At 39.6% G+C, this 20,814-nt stretch overlaps 1 protein-coding gene across 1 annotated transcript; it reads left to right on the forward strand.

The window, feature by feature from the left end:
* Positions 1–595: 595 nt before the first annotated feature.
* On the forward strand, positions 596–19,980 carry abhd18 (abhydrolase domain containing 18). Its single transcript, XM_063876415.1, has 14 exons — positions 596–782; positions 2,978–3,086; positions 5,074–5,158; positions 5,250–5,350; positions 9,615–9,690; positions 10,015–10,099; positions 11,125–11,152; positions 13,199–13,337; positions 13,599–13,688; positions 14,905–15,006; positions 15,144–15,352; positions 15,969–16,105; positions 17,075–17,237; positions 18,745–19,980. The coding sequence occupies exons 2-14, from the start codon at positions 2,995–2,997 to the stop codon at positions 18,800–18,802; spliced, it is 1,365 nt and encodes a 454-aa protein (XP_063732485.1). The 5' UTR covers positions 596–782; positions 2,978–2,994; the 3' UTR covers positions 18,803–19,980.
* The last annotated feature ends 834 nt before the right edge of the window (positions 19,981–20,814 follow it).

Raw genomic sequence — 20,814 nt, forward strand, 5'->3', positions numbered from 1 at the left:
TGATTTCATAATAGTTTTTATAAAATGTATCAAGTCAAGTTCACAAGGGACACACCCAGATGTTGACACAAAGTTAGAGGCACACTGTTAAAATATTCCTGTGCATTATGTTTCAGTGTGAGATCTGCCCCAGCTCTCATACCGTGTCTAGGATTTCTGCTTAGTGAATTGCAAGTAGCTGCTTCTCTTTTATAATAGATGTTGCAAAGACAAAGTGATAAGCTGAACATTACCACTTTATCTGACCGTATCCAAAGCAAAGTTGTATCTCACAGCAGATAATTTAACCAAACTACTGATTTCATAATGAGATTTAAAATACATTTACATTAAGATAATCCTTAGAAGTCTGGTGTATTTTAGGGAAAAAATTCAGCATTGAGGCAAAAATGGAATAAGTGGAGGTCAGGTACCCCTATATATCAGATGGATTATGTCTGTTTGGATTGTGTCTCTCAAAGGATAACAAATCTAGAAAAAAGCATTGCTAGATTTTCATAAAATGAAAGCAAATTATTTTAGCTATGTTTCTATAAACAAATATAAGGCTAATATTTGGAAAATAATGATTTATGTGACCACAAAAACCGCGCCTTGATTGACCCGTTTATGTGTCTTATTTTGGAACAGGTTAATTTAACCGGAAGTCGCTGCAGGGTTTTGAGAGGATGATAGCTTAGCTTGACTACGATCGGTCCAGTCATTCGCCCTCTGAGGACGGTAGCTGTTAGCTAGGAGTTCGAGCAAATCCACAAGGATAACTCAGACGTGTATAGCCGGAGGTAGTGTAACATTACTGTTTCTGTCAACTGTCTGTGTGTGTCTGTGTGAGTGTTTGGATGTTCTTTTGTCAGCTTGTCTAAAAGCAAACAATCATCAAGGCTAAGTTAGCTCCCTACTTTAGCTCAGTTCATCCCCGGACAGTGTATAGCGGAAGTGCGCTATAGTGTGATTTCATATTATAGTACCACCTTCAATGAGGTTGCATTACATAACATAGGTTACAGATATCATTGTTACGCTTTTATCATTTTCAGTATTCTGCGGTCTGCTTTGTAACGTTGCCTTAATAAAACCATAGAAATATCGTCTGCATCTGTACATCACACCACTCCTTATCGTGCAGCATAACGGGACCGTTCCATCGTATTTGAATGTTACCACAAAACTCAAAGCCAAGCGGGACCGCGCAAAGTAGAAGTAAAAGTGCACGTCCCTTAAGGTCACTGCCAAGAACCACGAGTCATACATAACAGGTCACGTGCTTCACACATTATGAACAGTATTTACTGAAAGATAGAAGTTACTGTAGCCAAAGTGAAGTCATTTTACCGTAGGTGAAAACAATTAAGTTTGACCTGTGATAATCCTTGTTGGAGATATTTTAAATAAACCACTGGACCTCTAATCAACAGGAGCCTTTCAGAATAAATACGCTAAAAGCAAACAGTTAAACCAAAGCACCCAACAGTGTTACTGCTATTTCCTTGCGTCTTTATGCATATTGCATTTCTATATCACAGTCGTGCAACTCTGCACCTGCACAACAAATGTATAGTTGGCACAACAAAGTCCTGAATTTAAGTCATTATTTAAACGATGTTAAACCATTAAGTCATGAACCCTCAGTTTTCTGCTCATGATGCATTGTTTTTTCCATTGAATCAACATGTGCCAACAAAGCTTTTAAAAACAACCTCCACAGTGTGTAGCCTAAATCTCAAAATCTCTGGGATTTTAAGGTAAACCAGTTCAGTGAGGCTTTGGTGCTGTGTGCCATTTAGTTAAGAAGACAACCTAGTTAGTCACCTTTATACTTTCTCTGTGCTATTTCCTTTTTTATTTCAATATGAATTATGCTTATTTTGTTAGACAACCCCATGAAATAATGATGTGTTCAAGTGGCTTCCTGTCCAGGTCTTACCCAGGGTTGGGTATTGTTTGGTTTTAACAGTTCTCATTCCATTTCTGCTTATCAATCATTGTTACTCAGGCTCAAACTTGATTAAAGGCTTGTTTCACATTAAATACATTTCAAAAACATTGACTCTACACAACATATTCTATAATACTTTTATGGAAACTGTAAAAGGATTCTGTGGAATATAACTAAGTACATTTAGAACTTTACATACAATACGTAAAAAAAAAAATTAAGTCAAAGTACAATACAATTTTGAGGTACTTTTACTTTAATAGACTCAGAAGTTTCTTTATTTTCCTCACAGCGGGGAAATGTACCTTGTTACAGGAAAGGGGAAAATGCAGATGAAGAGACAGAAATGAACTGAGTAGACATAAACATAAAAACAGTTAAAAGTTATAACCTCTACTTCAAACAACTGTGTTTAAGTTTCTTGACACAAACTACGCTTTACATGACAGGGACTGATCACAAAGAGCTTTCAACTATGCTGTTCAAAATCGAAAGCAGGATTAGCTATTCTACCAGTATTTTTTTTCTATGTGTCTAAAAAAAACCACAGCCTACCAGGAGCGTGCAGCTTAACAGCAACACAGCAGAGTTTTCCTGTGAGTTATTTCAGTTAAGTAATGAACAGGGGTTAAAAAACTGCTCTTCAAGGTCTGGTATCTTCTGGCCCAAAGACCCTTTGACGTGGGGATGGCAAAAGCTCCTCTGAACAAAGTCTACTCTATACAGACTATGGTCTTCTTCCCTCCTCTTCACACAGTAGAGACACACTAGAGTTTTCGTGAATAGTAATCAGTACACTTTAATTTCATGTATTAAATCAACAGATTTGATATAACAGGTTAGTTGAAAGCAATAATATTAAATAGGTTCAACTTAATTGGTTTTTTTCATAGTACATTTACTATCCATGGGACACACCTGTTTTGCTTTCCCTGATAATCCATGTTGAAATTAGCAGCAGGAAGCATCACCTCTAATGGTGATTGTGTAAAAGGGTTTACGGTATTCATGCTTTCTAAATAAATGTCTTTCTCCTTGTAGATGCGAGGTGCTGGTCCATGGGTGTAAGCCGACTGGATGTATTTTACAGAAGGCTGCTCCTCACCAAACTCTTCATTGGGGGATGGGGGAAGCCTGAAGACCTCAAGAGGTAACATCACAGAACAGAACTGAATACAGCTGGAAACGGTAGCAGGGTAGGGAAGCCTTTCCTCACACAGGGAGGAGACGCTCTCCAGATCTTCCCAACCTGACCTGTGCTCTGATGTCTCATCCAGAGAGAATGCTAATTACAAGTAGAACACATCTTAACTATTTACTCCTTCTCACAAACATACCTTTCTTTACACTTTATTGCAATGTCCATAATACCAAGAGAGATTTTCTTTTCTTTTTTCACACATTGTAAGATTTAATTATTATAGTTTTGCCCTTAATAAATAAATAAATATTATCTGGACAAAATGTGTTGTTCAGTATAGAGTCGTTTGAGACCACCTGCAGCTACTGCACTGTTCTTAAAGCCTTTTCTGTATTATTGAAAGTGCAGAAACATAAATCAAGCTAGCATTGATTTAGTTTTGCATCTATTTCCTCTGATCCCATTTCCATTTAAGAAAAAATAACACTTTTTCATCCACATTTTTAGATTATATATTTATATTTGACTGTCCCAATGGAAAGTGGTAGATAAACATGCTGGCACAATTATTTGATAAATAAATGTAAAGTCAATTTAACAAATGTTATAAAGTAGAAAGTGAATCAGGTGCACGTCTATCTGATCACTGGGTTTCAGAGTCAGGAAAAATATTTGCTGACTGGATGTTTTTGCTGTAGGACAGGTTCTTCCGTTTCTGTTCGTATGAGAGCGTATATTTTTTAGAGCAAAATGATGACAGAGAGCGTGAGGAAAGGTGCTGCACTTGTTGTGGAAAGCGGGGTATATGAGAACGGTATGGGTCATTTTAGGTATAGCTCTGTGTTGTTCCTTATTTGCACACATTCTGCAGTTGAGATGCAGTGTGTCATGAGTATCAGCTGTCTCTGAAGTGACGAGGGAAACATTTCTCCTTCTGTTCGCCGCATATTTCTCTCGTGCATCACAGCTGGGATGTTATGACCTCTGTTGGTAAAGGGAATGCTATGGTAACATGGCTCATGTAGTAAAGCGGTCACATAGTAATCAAACGTTTCCTGCTTTGATCCCTGAGCAAGACACTAAACCCCTGAGGTTGGCAAAGCATGCCTTTAGTCTATGAATGTGCATGGTTGGGAAATCCATTTACCATTTGTTTGGACAACAGTGGAGCAGTAAACTTAGAGATTTGCTTTATAGTAACAGGGATGATAACACTGATGCTTCAATGTACATGGGCAGAAAAAAAAGTCCACTTTTCATTCAAACCTATGAGGTTGCAACAGTAATGAAGGATATGGCAGAATAAGGAGTAGTTCATTGTACTCTCTTGGAACATGTTGCACTGTGTAGGAAACCTTCACAACAGAGACAACTGAGAATAGATGTTAATCTTTATCCAAGAGATTGATAAAGAGCTGAGTGTGGTTTCAGGTATGCTTTTTAAAAATGACAAAAGTGCATTGAATCGTACAGAATGCACGTTTGCATTGTAAGAGCATTGCAAACATTGGTATCTGTGACATCCCCTTTGGTTTCTGAAGAGGATTTGAGGCACTGATCATGGCTATAGATGAGAGCAACACGTCCAGGTACTTTCCCTCTATGCATGGCCACGCCCATTTTTGGGTGAAACTGACTGCCGGTAAATACAGATTCCAAAAATGTAAAATACTGTGCCTTTTTAAAATTTACAATGAACCCAATTAATTATGGTTAAATTATGGAAAGTGGGCGGGGCCTTCATTTAGCCAGGAAGTGACGTAGTGCTGCTCTCATCTATTGAATAAAGATTAGAAACGAAAAACATGCAGGGTTTCCACTTTGCAACCATACAGTCAGTTTTTCTCTGAGTGTATTCAGCATTAAACACATCAGCAAACTAGAAGTGAGGAGACTGGTATAGTCGCACAGTTCCCAGGCCTTTGGGGAACCACTGAAGAATCAGATGGTTCTGAACTGATGTTATGCTCATCTCTCTTCTCTCTGTGATTTATAGAATCTTTGAGTTCCGGAAGTACATCGCTGACAGAGAGCGGTGCAGGTCTCTGGTGCCGAAGGACTATCCAGTTCACATAAACAAGGTACTCCCTCTGTTCTCTCTTCAGTGCTCACTAGAGGAACTATTTTTGGATTATAAAAGACATGAGGCTGTGTTTGTTCCTTTGTGTCCAGACAGAGGAGCACACTGACTGTCAGATCCATGAAGGGTTCTTCATCTCTCCTCTGGAGCACTTGGTTCCTGGCATCCTGCCACCAGAGGCCGTCAAAGCCAGGTACAGACATGACCTCCTCTACTTCTATAAAGGGAAGGTGCACACATCCTGACATTAAATGTAATACCTTTTTAGACTATTTAAATATCACATCAGTGACACTTTTCAAATGTACTATACATTAATATAAGAGCTCAACCTGACAGCCTCAGTTTGTATCAGTGCAGCATAATTCAGACTAGCAGGGTGTGCATTATAGGATGAACAGATACTAACCACACACAAGGTGTACCAGATTCAGTGACACACCAGAGCTAGAAACACAATATATGTAGTATGAATAATCGCTTCATCATCTACTGCCAGTCTATTGTAGTAGCTGCAGAGGTGATGAGTGGATAACTTAAAATCAGAGGTGGAAGAAGTACTCAGACCATGTACTTGAGTAAAAGTAGAATTACTCAGATCTTGTAAGGCAAAGCAAGGCTCGTTTATTTATATAGCACCTTTCAACACAAGGCAATTCAAAGTGCTTTACAGAAATGAAAGACATTAAGAGCATTAAGAACTAGTGCAGTGTAAACACATTATAAAAAGACATTTAAAAACAGTCATTTAAGAGCAAAGATAATGAAATAAACACAACAGGTATAAAATACATGAATAAAAGTCACAGTGCAGAATAAAAGTTACAGTACAATGTAAGATCAGAACAGTTCAATTAAAAGCAGCGGCAAAAAGAAATGTTTTCAGCCTGGATTTAAAAGAAGTAAGAGTAGCAGCGGCCCTGCAGGGTTCTGGGAGTTTGTTCCAGATATTTGGAGCATAAAAACTGAACGCTGCTTCTCCTTGTTTAGTTCTTAGTCTGGAGACAGAAAGTTGACCCGTCCCAGAAGACCTGCGAGTTCTGGATGGTTCATAATGTAGCAGGAGATCAGAAATGTGTTTTGGGCCTAAACCATTCAATGCTTTATAAACCAGCAGCAGAACTTTGAAATCAGTTCTGTGACAGACAGGAAGCCAGTGTAAAGACTTCAGAACTGGAGTGATGTGATCCACTCTCTCAGTGTAAAGACTTCAGAACTGGAGTGATGTGATCCACTCTCTGTGTAAAGACTTCAGAACTGGAGTGATGTGATCCACTCTCTGTGTAAATACCTCAGAACTGGACTGATGTGATCCACTCTCTGTGTAAAGACTTCAGAACTGGACTGATGTGATCCACTCTCTGTGTAAAGACTTCAGAACTGGACTGATGTGATCCACTCTCTGTGTAAAGACTTCAGAACTGGAGTGATGTGATCCACTCTCTGTGTAAAGACTTCAGAACTGGACTGATGTGATCCACTCTCTCAGTGTAAAGACTTCAGAACTGGACTGATGTGATCCACTCTCTGTGTAAAGACTTCAGAACTGGACTGATGTGATCCACTCTCTCAGTGCAAAGACTTCAGAACTGGACTGATGTGATCCACTCTCTCAGTGTAAAGACTTCAGTACTGGAGTGATGTGATCCACTCTCTGTGTAAAGACTTCAGAACTGGAGTGATGTGATCCACTCTCTCAGTGTAAAGACCTCAGAACTGGAGTGATGTGATCCACTCTCTCAGTGTAAAGACTTCAGAACTGGACTGATGTGATCCACTCTCTCAGTGTAAAGACCTCAGAACTGGACTGATGTGATCCACTCTCTTAGTGTAAAGACTTCAGAACTGGAGTGATGTGGTCCACTCTCTTAGTGTAAAGACCTCAGAACTGGACTGATGTGATCCACTCTCTTAGTGTAAAGACCTCAGAACTGGACTGATGTGATCCACTCTCTCAGTGTAAAGACTTCAGAACTGGACTGATGTGATCCACTCTCTCAGTGTAAAGACCTCAGAACTGGACTGATGTGGTCCACTCTCTTAGTGTTAGTGAGGAATCGAGCCGCAGCGTTCTGAATCAGCTGCAGCTTTCTAATGGATTTCTGAGTGAGACCTGTAAAGACACCGTTACAGTAGTCCAGTCTACTGAAGATAAAAGCATGGACAAGTTTTTCTAGATCCTGCTGTGACATTAGTCCTTTAATCCTAGATATGTTCTTCAGGTGATAGTAGGCGGACTCAGTAACTGTTTTAATGTGACTGTTGAAATTCAGAGTCCATGACTACACCAGGTTTCTGCTGTTAGCTGTTGTTCTGAACAGTGCTGACTGAAGCTCAGTACTGACTTTTTGTCGTTCCTCCTTTGTTCCAAAAGAATCTCCTCTGGTTTGTCTTTGTTTAATTGGAGAAAGTTCTGACTCATCCAGTCATTGATTTGTTCAATGCACTTACTCAGTGTTTGAATTGGAGCATAGTCTCCTGGTGAAATGGTAATGTAAATGTGTGTATCATCTGCATAGCTATGGCAACTTGTTTTGTTGCTTTTCATTATCAGAGCCAGTGGAAGCATGTAGATGTTAAAGAGAAGAGGCCCAGAGATGGAGCCTTGAGGAACCCCACATGTCATATTTGTCAGCTCTGATGTGTAGCTGCCTATAGAAACAAAGTGTTTCCTGTCCTTTAAGTAGGACTCAAACCAATTTAGAACTGTTGCCGAAAGTCCCAACCAGTTTTCTAGTCGGTCTAGTAATATGTTGTGGTCAACAGTGTCAAATGCAGCGCTGAGATCCAATAATACTAACAGTGAGATTCTGTCTGTGTTTAGTGGATGTCATTGAAGACCTTAACAAGAGCAGTCTCAGTGCTGTGGTGCGGTCCAAAGCCTGACTGGAACACATCAAAACTGTTATTTGCATCCAATAATTTACTCAGCTGTTTAAAAACTACTTTTCAATGATTTTACCTCAAACCTACCTAGTGCGTTGTACTTGAGTAAAGTAGAAGTACTCAGATCTTGTACTTGAGTAAAGTAGAAGTACTCAGATCTTGTACTTGAGTAAAGTAGAAGTACTCAGATCTTGTACTTGAGTAAAGTAGAAGTACCAGAGTGTAGGAATACTCTGTCACAGTAAAAGTATTCTAAATGTTCCTCCAGTGAAAGTAGAAAGTACTCTCATCTAAATGTACTTAAAGTAGTGACAGTAAAAGTAGTCATTGTCTGATTGGTCCATTTCAGAATAATATCTCTGATATGTTTTATAATTATTGATCATTAAAGTGTTCTCAGAGCTGGTAAAGGTGCAGCTAGTTTGAATGGCTTTGTATACTGCAGGGTAGCTGCTGGATTTACTGCAGGTGAACTAAAGTCTGATTTAAGGGCTGATTATATTTACCATCATTAATCCAGATCTGTAAAGTAACTAAAGGGATTACATACATGTAGGGGAGTAAAATTACACCATTTACCTCTGAGTTGTAGTGAAGTAGAAGTACAAAGTAGCAAGAAATTGAAATACTCAAGTACCTTAAAATTGTACTTGAGTACATGTACTTAGTTACTTCCCACCTCTGACAAAAGAACGTGCAATAAAGGCGTGCTGTCTGCATCTCATCGGGGGTCTTTGACTTGTAAGGTTGGGCTAGTGTAAACATTTTCAAACCCGCTTTTTAGCCGAATACCGGATCGGACTGGTTTACCACATTTTACCACCTCAAAGTGTCCCACTTGACCCAGCAGGGGACTGTTGCTTTGTCTGTGTGATGACCCAAGATGGCGATCTGCCCAGATGGAGTGGCTGGTTTCTTTAGTTTCAGTTTTACTTCAGGGCTTACTTTCCATTCCTCGTCTCTTATAACCTGTAGCTGTAAAACAATAAAAAGTACTGTAAACAAATGATACGTGAGCCTCCATGCACTTCTTTCCACCCTCATGGAAATGTGATCTTTTTTAATGCTGGATTATTCCAATCTCAAAAGATATAAACAGAGTGAGTTGAATCAAAAACAGGATTATAACCGGTCCAACACTAATGACGTAATCCAACATAGAAAAAAAAAACTTCAACTGAGGAATTGGAACACTCAAAGGAGCGCAAGGAAACTGGTCGATGAATACAAAGTCATCATTTGGTGCAGACTGGAGAAAGTGAGGTGTTAAAGAGGACATCAGTCTGGACAACTCAATGATTAACATTTAAATAAATAAATAAGGTAATTGTAATAAAATACATTATGCTAGTTTAAATTACAGCAGTTTTTATTTCAATTTTTCGATCTCTATAATGCTAATCAACATATTCTTAATATATTTCAGGTCGTTTTATCACAGTGTTGGTGTGTCATTAAACATCACAGGGCAGAACCGTTAATGTGGCCTTTTAACACAGTTGTTGAATCATTCTGTCTTTCCCTTTAGAGTTGCCTGTGCAAAGTGTCTTGACAGTGTTTGTGTGTTTCAGGTTCCAGTTTATAGTCCCTAAGAAGTGGCAGAAAAACAGACCAGTATGCATCCACTTGGCAGGGACGGGAGACCATGTAAGGCTTTACACATTTACATCTCTCTCTCTATACATAACTTAAACCTTGTGTGTATAAAGTGTACAAATGTCACCAAGCAGACATTGATAGAGTACGGCCAACAGTAGTGCAGTTGTGGTCTAGATTTATTTCTCTTGTTGATGTGCTTTTTAGCATGAGTCTAATTGTGAATTTTGAGTTTAATATGAATTAATGTAATATTAAAGAGAGTTTTTAAAGACTTGCTTGCGCTTCAGAGCCCGGCTGGTATCATTATGACTTTCTCTGTTCCTTTGACTCTTTTCAGTAGTAATGACTGTGTGTGTTTCTGTGTGTGTGTAGTTTTTCTGGCGTCGGCGGACCTTGATGGCCAGGCCAATGGTGAAAGAGGCTGGAATGGCTTCGCTGCTTCTGGAGAACCCTTATTATATCCTTCTGTTTTCTCATCGCATCTGCTTCCCACTTTTTATTTTTCCTTTTAAATTTTGAAACTGTTTTGTGAGACAAATCCCTGAGTAACCACAGCAGCAGCACTCAGGGTATCCACGTGCTAGGTGGTAATCGCTGTAGCAAAGACTGCTTGATCACGCCAGCCCTTTGAGCATAGAATGAGGTGAAATACACCGATCAGCCATAACATCATGACCACCAGCCTAATATTGTGTAGGTCCCCCTTTTGCGGCCAAAACAGCCCAGCCCCGTCGAGGTATGGACTCCACTAGACCTCTGAAGGTGTGCTGTGGTGTCTGGCTCCAGGATGTTAGCAGCAGGTCCTTTAAGACCTGTAAGTTGCGAGGTGGGGCCTCCATGGATCAGACTTGTTTATTCAGCACATCCCACAGATGCTCGATGGATTGAGATCTGGGGAATTTGGAGGCCAAGTCAACACCTTGAACTCGTTGTCGTGTTCCTCAAACCATTCCTGAAGCATCTCTGCAATGTGACAGTTATCCTGCTGAGAGAGGCCACTGCCATCAGGGAATACCGTCTCCAGGAAGGGGTCAGCATGAGCACCCTGACCGGTCCCTACGTGCATCACTGAGCCTTGGCCACCTGTGATCCTGTGTTTTTTTTCCTTCCTTGGAACACTTTTGGTAGGTACTGACCTCTGCAGACCGGGAACCCCCCCCACAAGAGCTGCAGTTTTGGAGATGCTCTGACCCAGTCGTCTAGCCATCACAGTTTGGCCCTTGTCAAAGTCGCTCAGATCCTTACGCTTGCCCATTTTTGCTGATGCCAACACATCAACTTTGAGGACGAAGTGTTCCCCTGCTGCCCTCCCTCCCACTGACAGGTGCCTTTCTAACGAGATAATCACTTTTCTTCAACTCACCTCACAGTGGTCATGATGTTATGGCTGATCGGTGTATGTATATTCTAATAATATATATACAAGTGTAGTGAGAAGTGAACTGTTGATGACATGTTTTGAATCCTTGACTGATCTTTTACATGGCTACCGTAAACCCAAAGACCAACTGTAAGTACATTTCTGTTCACACACAAGTGACCTGAATGATTGATTACCAATATTTGCATTTTTATGTGTAAAATGTGTAAAGTAGATAAAGGCAAGCTTTCAGCTTAGGAAAATAAAATTGAAAAGTTGAATCATTCTGCAGAGGTAAAATCCCTGACAAAGGATGTACAGTTTGAATCTGGCATACTGTACATGACATCATGCCTACATTGGAATCTGTATTTTGGTTCTTTACTAAACAATATATCAGTTGATATTTAGGTTTTGACATACACTGGTGCAGCATTAGAATGACCACATGCAGTGGTTTTGCAGCGTTATTTAAAAAAAGAATGGAATTAACGACATCAGGGTGTTTTTTAAACATACATTCAATAGTGTGTGTCATTTCTATGCACTGGAGACATGTCAGTACCACACACATACTGATGTTCAGCCCCTTTCCTTTAATGGCAGTTATTATCAAGGTGTGGAAAATCATGGAGCGGATAAGTGATATTAATGCTACACTCCAGGGCATCTAAAGGGGGGGAAGTAAACTGCTGTTGTCATCTTAATCCATGCATCCCAGAATATCAAACCTTTAGAAACCTCTCACACCTAGGTCCAGGTTTGAACTTTATTTAACCATTATATCAATTATAACAAGGCACATAAACGTTAATGTTCCTTACTTAACTTAAAAACTGAGGGCATTATGAACAGAATAAAAAATGTTCAAGAACTAAAGTCTTTAAAAAATGTGTACAATTCTTGTTTTTTTTTTAACTTTATGCATAATTTAATAAATATTTTGTGTAGTATTTCATTTAGAAAGGAAATACAAACTGGGGATATTCTGAAAAAGCGAGATTGGTGTATAAAATACTTGCTGAACTTTAGATTTTCCAATGTTAAGTCCGGAATGTTTTGCTCAGTATACGTTAGCCAATACTGGAAAGAAAAGAAAAGACGTTGTAATGTTTCAATATCTAAATGACAAAAGTAGCATATGTTTGAATCTAAATTTAATCTATGGTGTAAGAAACTGTAAAAAGAAAGTTCTTCTTTATCTGTTGGTGGAACTGGTTCTTATCTGTATTATAGAATTGTTTGAATGTTTTTGCAAAAGATGGTTTATTTCAGTTTAGAAATCAAATGAATGTAAGGGCAGTTCTAATAATTAGTTATTACATTTATTATCTAAACTCCTCCACACATGAGCTAAATGCACTACCTTTCTGCTCTTGATCGCATCACTCCTTCACTCCAATCAAGTGGGTGATTTAAGTAAAGTCATTTTGGACAGTGTAGCCCAATATCACAGTTGATTATTACCTACAGGATTATGTAATCAGGATACAATAAAAAGGTAACTGTATCCCCTTACAGTTACATTAACAGAAGACATAATCAGATTACTGTGAAATTGTTTTGAATGGGGATTACTAAATAAATAAAAAGGACATATTATAGATAGACCTACTGTTGCTTTTCTTTTAGGCTACTTTCAATTCCTTTTTGAATTTCTTTTCCATGCAGTAGGTGGACATCTGATTTATTAAACTAAAACACGTCGGAACTTTGCCATTTTGTAAGCCTAGCCTCAAATATTACACATTTCTGATCCTAAATATCTTGTTTTTTTGTTTTATAAGTTCACATTTTTCTAACTTAAGTAAAATACATCTTATTTATATTTATTTTCTCTTGGATTTTTTTGCATTGCTTTTGATATTGAGGTAATTCAAACAGAAAGTCATCAGGTTACTTTTATATTGTGATACTCAGACTAGGTTAGTGATGACTTTTTTTTTTACAGGTAACTAGTAATTGTAACAGAATACATTTTTAAAGTCACCCTCCCTCCCTGATTATGATACAGGCGTCATTGCAGACTGTTCTCGGTATGGTCTGATGCTTTGTGAGTGTTGGAATCCAATCTGCTGAGTCAACCTACAGCTCTTGCTCGTTAATACTCATATATATTTCCAATTGGACTTGTCCTTTAACGCTGGGATGATTTCAGCACTAAGTAAACAGGGACATTATTTGTGAGTATTTTAGGCGGTCCAGTCTAAAGAATGTGTCAGACCTGTTTGTGATGGGAGGGGCTTTGATCCTGGAGTCAACGGTGCTTCTCCGTTGGCTGGAGAGAGAAGGTTACTGGCCACTAGGAATGACTGGCATCTCCATGGGAGGATATGTGAGTCATCATAACAGCACACATTCTGTCTGTTTCTTTTTTATTAAGACCCTTTGATTTTCTTTAATCCAACACATATATTCTAAACAACTAATCCATATGCTTGTGATCCTGGAGACCCACTATCACCAGCCCCTTCCTTTATTTGTCAAAGTATATGTTTTGCTTGCAAGCTTGCATACAAATACCAGTGGGTCCATTATAATTCCTCATCTGACCAACAAATCTCATTATTCATGTCTTGTGTGTCTCTGTGTCTAGATGGCGTCCCTGGCGGTGACAAACTGGCCAAAGCCCATTCCTCTGATTCCCTGTTTGTCCTGGTCCACGGCCTCAAGTGTCTTCACCACGGTAACACTCTTTCTATCTCAAATAGATCAGTTCAGTTATTAGAGCAGCATTACGATTGACATCATAACCAAACATTGTAGTTGGTTATAGTTGTAGCGATAGCAGGAACAAACATTTTCCACTGAGAGGCTGAGGTCGGGCCTGGTTGCCTTTGTCAGACGCGCTATCAAAAATGAAGTCTGGTATCCAAAAATGTGTTGTACAAATCTTGCTTTAATATAGATAATAAAGGAAAGGTTGCGACACTCTTACCCTCTCTTCCACACACACCTCACACAGGTGAACAGCTGATAATACTACCCATAATTGATGCAGAAATAATAAGTTATAATATTATAAACAAAGAACAATGCCAAAATATAAACAATCAAAAACCCTATAAATATAAAGAATTCCAAACTCTGACAATAGTAGCTAATTGTTTTTTGTTTCTTTTACATTACATTAAAGTGCAATAAACCATAAAGATGCAAACTCGGAACAACATGAAAAATGAACATACAGCTCCGGAAAAAATTAAAAGAACACTTCAAATGTTTCTTAAATCTTTATCTCCACATGTATAGCAGCCATTCCAGTGTCTGTTGAATTCCAAAACAGAGGAAAATTATCAGTAATTTAGAGAATTTAAAAAAAATCATTCAACTCAAAGACAAACAGTATATATAAATAGTAAAACAAGAGAAAATGATAATGCTGAAGTGGTCTCTTCATTTTTCTGGGGCTGTATATACACTTCAAATAAGCCAGACAAGAGCTAGTGTGTAACTACTAATGGGCTATACCCTTTAAATTCTTTTTTGTTTTGTGTGTGTTGGGTTTAATGACCAAGGTGCCAGTCAAACAGGTGAGTGTGCACCACATCAGTCTATCTTAGCCCTTCATGCTAATCTTTAGCTAAATGATTCACATGGTTTTACTCCTTGCTAAATAACCAACATGTATAAGACACATTTTCAGAGCTGGATACATTAGCTTTGACAGAAATAATTATACCTGACATGTTGAAGCTTTACTTTGACGAGCAGAACATGGTTTATTGTAAAAAACACTTTTACCACTTTACCTGTGCCTCTCTCCATCACAGCCGGATAGACATGATGGGTGCTGAATTTATGGTCACATGACAAAAAATGTGTCCTTAGATAAAGTGGGTGGGTCTACTTACCCACTGGCTCATCTTACCCCACTCTCCCCTATGACCCTGTGTTTGCAGGGCGTGCTGAGTAAAGCAGTGAACTGGAAGGAGCTGGAGAAGCAGTATGCCATAAACTCAGTGTATGAAGAAGAGATCATCAAGCTGTTGGAGTACTGTGGGGTAAGCTTTCCTTTAACTTCTGTATATGGTGTTTGGATTTCTCACCAAGGATTCTGCTAGAGAAATAACCCCTAATTCAGAACACGCAATAATAAGTACCCTGTATCTGTGTTTTGGTCTGTGTTCTCTTTCACCAGGCTGATTCCTTTAAGATGGATCCAGAATTTGCGAAAAATGAAGACTCTTTAGAACACCTGTTGAGAGTGTCTGGGGGTCAGAACACCAGAGCTGCAGGGGAGGCTGAGGCTGAACGAGGCCTGCTGATTGGCGGAGGATGTCGAGGGGGAGTAGAACAAGTGTTATCATCAGTAAACAGCAGTGGGACGAGCCACGAATATCTACCAAGGTAATTGCTTTACAGTATAGTGAATAAAAGCTGCCGTTTTGAAATGTCAGTTCATATATCCACTATCATTTCCCTCCTCACTCTTTCTGCTCTGCGTTCACATGTTCGTCATGCTTCAACTGACTTTCCAAACATACTTCTGTATACATTAGTACAAATGCAGCGATATACAATCTTCCCTAAACGCCCAGCCAAGCCACTTTTTAACTATTGTCCACATAGGCTGTAATGCTAATTAACACAACTTATACTAACTGTGCAAATTGCCCAACCCATACAAGTTAGCTTCCAGCAGTTTCTATGAACTGGGGACCTCTACTATACATTTCTGACATCAAAATGTAGGGTATTGGGTTCACTATAGGACCCTCTGAGCTGGAAACTAGACCTTAGCTGTGTTGATGTTTGAATAGTGGTGTTCTGGAATAATGGGAAACCCAATAACTAGGTTGACCAGGTTCAGTTTGGGAACTCTCCATAGATCCAGCAACAGTTCTTCTCTATTAAAGGAATGATACCAACAGGACAACACGTCTCATGTTCTTCAACCTGATTGCTGGTGATTTTCTATTGTGTTTCTTTCCTCTTAAAGTTGATTTATTCTTTTCCTCTCTAGAAGCCCAGGCGAAAACAACCTACAGCAGGGGATGAAGGCGGAATCGACTAAATGCTCTCGGCCCTCATTACACAGAGAGTCTATAAGCTTCATGAAGGGGGTGATGGACGAATGTACACACATGGCCAACTTCTCTGGTGAGTTCTAAGGTGCAGATCCACAGTCTGTTTTCAGTTTCGTACTGTAGCATACAAAAGACAGAGGAACAACTATCATAATACTATCACAGCTCCTCTATCAGAAACTGAACAGCTCCAAACCAATTTAATAAAAAAGGCATTTGTGGTTTCGCCTGGCATCATACATGTCTGTGTTTGACTCGGCGGGCACAGTGGCTTCCAACTGCCTCCAGTCCGACCACATTAGACACCACCGCACTTTTTCAACAGTATATCCCAGGTCTCAGATATATTCAGAACCTGTCTCTGATTGGCTGAAACACCAAACAGATCATCGCAGCATCCCATAAACCCCTCTGTTTCAGCCCTGTTCCTAAAGTGCCGATTCTGTGTCTGTAGCTTTAAATGGCAATGAGCTGCTGCTGGCCACGCACCTCTGAGAAGTGATTGGTTTAAAAACACAATGGAGCTCTAGGAGGAGATCCAGGTGATAAGGTGTGGGGGGGGTTACCTTGGTTGGTTATTGGCTAATTGTGACAGATCAGCTGATTTTCAGACAGATTTTTATAGAGATGGACCAGGAAAATAAGAGAGGGGGTCTTTGTTCCTGAAACTTTCAGAGTCTCTCAACACAGAGGGGACACATTATGTAGAAAAAGTAGATTTTTAAAAATAGTTGACCTTTAACCCTTAAAACAACGAATCACATTAATGTAACCCTCATTATATAAAAGCATATATGAGCTTCTTAAGATTGATTGAGAAAGTACTTTTGAGAAGATCCTAAGTTAATGAAACTATGATTGAAGCACATTTATAAGTCGGTGTTCAAAGGAAAGGTCTCTGTTGTCACACCCAGGTTTCTGCAGGTCTGACCTATGTAGACAGACAATATGTCGTCAGCTTTACATGATGCTCAAACTGATATTTGCTATGTATCTGTCAGTGGACACATCTGAATTAGATCTGTCCTCTCCTCTGTCCTAGTCCCTGTAGACCCCAGTCTCATTATCGTGGTCCAGGCCAAAGAGGACGCCTACATCCCCCGGACAGGAGTGCTCAGTCTGCAGGAGATCTGGCCTGGGTGTGAAGTCAGATATATGAACGGAGGACACATCAGTGCATATCTGTTCAAACAGAGCGTCTTTAGGTAAACTTCAAACTCAAAACATGTGTCATGTGTGCTCCTTTGTTTCGGTAAACTTGTGCTTTCCAGAAAACAGTTTGTATTTGACTCGTGACACTCACATTTCTATGCCTTCTAGCATTACCTGATGTTATGTTGTTGGAGTAAATGGTCAGTAATTATTGATATTGGTGAAGACGTGCTCTTTTCTTTCTCTGCCCAGTAGCAACAGGTCATGTTGAGATTAGAGCCTTCTAGTCGAGTTGCAGCTCATAGACTCCTATAGTGAACCCGGAATTGTTGAGTACCCCAAAGTTTGATGATAGAAGTGTATAGTACTGCAATAGTTGTACTCTCTGTAGGCTGATTTTGACTACCATGAGTAGTGTTGTGATCATTAGATATAGATCAAGATGGAAAGTATTACCTTTACTGTGGACACTTCTTTTTCAAATAAATAGACAATCTGTTCAATCCAAATCATACAGAGTCTCCTAAATCTTCCAAATCGACCCCAAATTTATCAAAATCAGTCCACAGAGAGGGCAGATATTGGCATTTCCTGGTTAAAACTGACATTTCTGATGTTGAAAATGGCAGAAGTGGACTCAGCATCTTCGATAACCCCCTAACCACTCCAACATACAAATCAGCCAAGTCATTTTTTGAGTATCGTCCACAGAGACTGTGGAGCTGATTATAGATTCCAAGGTGTTAATGTCATATGCACAGAAGCTACAGAGTAGAAATAGCAATGAACATCTTAAAACAATACAGTACAAATATGCCCACTTTCTGGTTAAAGCTGCAATTTTTGATCCTGAAAATGTCAGAAATGTACTCAATCACCCCCAAACCACTCCAAAATTGTCTAAATCGTTTTTTTTAGCTATTGTGTATGTAGGCTATAATGCAGTTAATGCAAATGAACACAACCTATGCTAATTGTGCAGATCACCTAACATATGCAAGTTAGAATTGGGAAGTGTCTATGTGCTGCGGGCCGTAGTATTCTATGTTTGCCCGACTTTGAGTTTAACAGCAGCGGCTCGTGACTCCTGTCTCAGCTGGCAATGACCCCCACCTTAGATTAAAAGGAAACCTTCCCGACGCAGTTCACATGAGCTGTTGATCATTTACAAAAAGACCTCATAAATCTTGTTAAAATGACAAAATGAAATGTTTGGCTGTTATTTGGTTAATATGCAAGCTGGTGTCTGAACACACCCCACCAGTCACACAGTATCATGAGTGTTTCCCAGAGAAACAATTCACTTGTGTCAAGTGAATTGTTTCTTTAGGTCGTATCAACGTTCTAACCTTCAAGTTGAAGGCCTCCTGTTGTAGAGCTTGTGAAATGTAAGGACGCTCCAGCTGTTTTTCAGTCACACAATAACCCTGTGCTGTCTGACTGAGGGGTGCATTTGTTGTTGATCTGTAAAAAACAAAATAAAATCCAAACCCAGACTGTGTTGTGTTACACTTTGTTGTGTTGTTTCTATAATTGATTGCATTTCTGTTTATTTTTCAGAAAGGCCATATATGATACATTTGACAGATTCTGCCTGAAGTATCCCAACCTGCACTAGCTGGGCGGGCTGAAGCCTTTCCTACCTGAAGCTGAATCAGGACCCCTGGCTGCTGGACATTGGGGAAATGAATGCCTGTCTACAGACCCGCTCCTCTGTCTGATGCCTCACACAACATAGTTTTTGAGACTGTTGAAGTATCAAATATGTGGTTTGCAGTCCTGCCAGTTCAGACCTCTAGCTTGATTTGTACTAGCTTAAACTGGTGTTAACAGACTGGGGAAATACCATCAGCAGTGTGTTGTGAATATTTGTCATGGAGAAACTCTGGATGGGACACTCCCTGAAAAGTTCTACTGATATAGGAAAACATGGAGTCACTGCTGAACCACACCCAGTCATGTTAGATACACTCAGCTCACTCTACCGCCACTTTTCTAACCGAATGAATTGATCAACTGTTTCACTGGGTAGGATTGTAATTGGTTGTATTTCTGATCAATACGTTTTTCATAAATTGAACTCGTTTTTGATACCATTACCAAGGTAACAGAAAATGTGGTAGTGGTCTATCAGTCCGACTCGATAGCTGTGCTCTGTAAGAGATCATGAAAATCAGGGCGAGCATCACGTGAAAGATGAAATTGGCATAGAAAGATTCATGTGGACTATCAATATATATATTTCATCTCATTAATAGTAATACCAATTCCAACCACAAAGGAAATGATTTTGAAAAACAAAGCGTCATGTTTCATAATCCAAAGCTTGTTGATTCTTGATTTTGCTACGTTGAAAACATTTTAACAGTGTTAATTATCAACTGACACATTTAAAAAATGTTTGGAATGAAAAAATTAAATAAATGTACCAAAAAATGAAGTTGATAATTATGCGGACATAATCAGGGCTGATGTCATTTTTCCAACGACACAAAAAAGTAAGAGACTGATTTTGAGAGACAAAGTTGGACTCGAGTAAAAAAAAAACAGAGCATTCCTTTAACTGAAGTGACCCTACATCTGAATATCGCTGTATATAACTCATCCTCAGTCACAATGTGTTCCACATCCTCAGGCTGGATCAGACCTCTGTAGCTCTCTGAGTGGTTGGGCTGTAGAAGTCTTCAGCTGGCCATTTTGTGTTGAAAGTCAATCATGTTGTCTCTTCCTGTCTCCTGACGGTACTGTAACTATGAATAAATACTGTTAGGATAAGCTTATGTTTCGTAAAAGTAACATGTCTGTGTAAGTGTTGTATGTACACATATTTTTTTTTTCAACCCGTACAGGTAAAAGTGATTCTCCATAACTTGAGGCGGCAGTATCCAAACTGTTTTCACTGAGGGCCACATACAGACAAACATACACTATATAGACAAAAGTATTGGGACACCTACAGGAGCTTTTATGACATCCCATTCCAAAATCTTAGACATTAATATATATGTGCCCCCCCTTTGCAGCTGTGACAGCTTCCACTCTTCTGGGAAGGCTTTCTACAAGATGTTGGAGTGAGTCTGTGGGAATTTCGGCCCATTCATCCAGAAGAGCATCTGTGAGGTCAGACCCTGATGATGGACGTCAGGGCCTGGCTCTCCGTTCTAGTTCATCCCAAAGGTGTTCAGTGGGGTTGAGGTCAGGGCTCGGTAAGGGCCAGTCCAGTTCTTCCACACCAAACTCATCCAACCTCGCCTTTACGGACCTTGCTTTGTGCACTGGGGCACAGTCATGCTGGAACAGAAAGGGCCTTCCACAAACTGTTTCCACAAAGTTGGAAGCATAGAATAGTCCAGAATGACAGAATGATGGTAAGATGAAGCATCAAGAATCCCCTTCACTGGAATTAAGGGGCTGAGGCCAACCCCACAAAAACTACCCCCAAATACCAGAGTGTCCCAATATGTTATATGGTGTATGACGGGCTGGGCCCCTCACTAGAGGTGAGGTATATTGCCTCAAAAGTTAAGTTATAGGTTAGAGAAGTCTATCATATGTATGTAAATGATACTTGATACTTGGATATATGAATCCAACAGCCTCCATCTCAGCTCTCCGTAGGGTTTCATCTAT

Source organism: Eleginops maclovinus, chromosome 23 (genome assembly GCF_036324505.1).
Source record: "Eleginops maclovinus isolate JMC-PN-2008 ecotype Puerto Natales chromosome 23, JC_Emac_rtc_rv5, whole genome shotgun sequence".
NCBI classification, from domain to species: domain Eukaryota; kingdom Metazoa; phylum Chordata; class Actinopteri; order Perciformes; family Eleginopidae; genus Eleginops; species Eleginops maclovinus.

Excerpts from the sequence above, each read along its gene's own strand:
- abhd18 (XM_063876415.1), top strand. The coding sequence starts at position 2,995 with ATGGGTGTAAGCCGACTGGATGTATTTTACAGAAGGCTGCTCCTCACC. Across the intron at positions 15,353-15,968 it reads AGCCACGAATATCTACCAAG|AAGCCCAGGCGAAAACAACC; the intron begins GTAATTGCTTTA and ends TTTCCTCTCTAG. Across the intron at positions 17,238-18,744 it reads TTCAAACAGAGCGTCTTTAG|AAAGGCCATATATGATACAT; the intron begins GTAAACTTCAAA and ends TTTATTTTTCAG.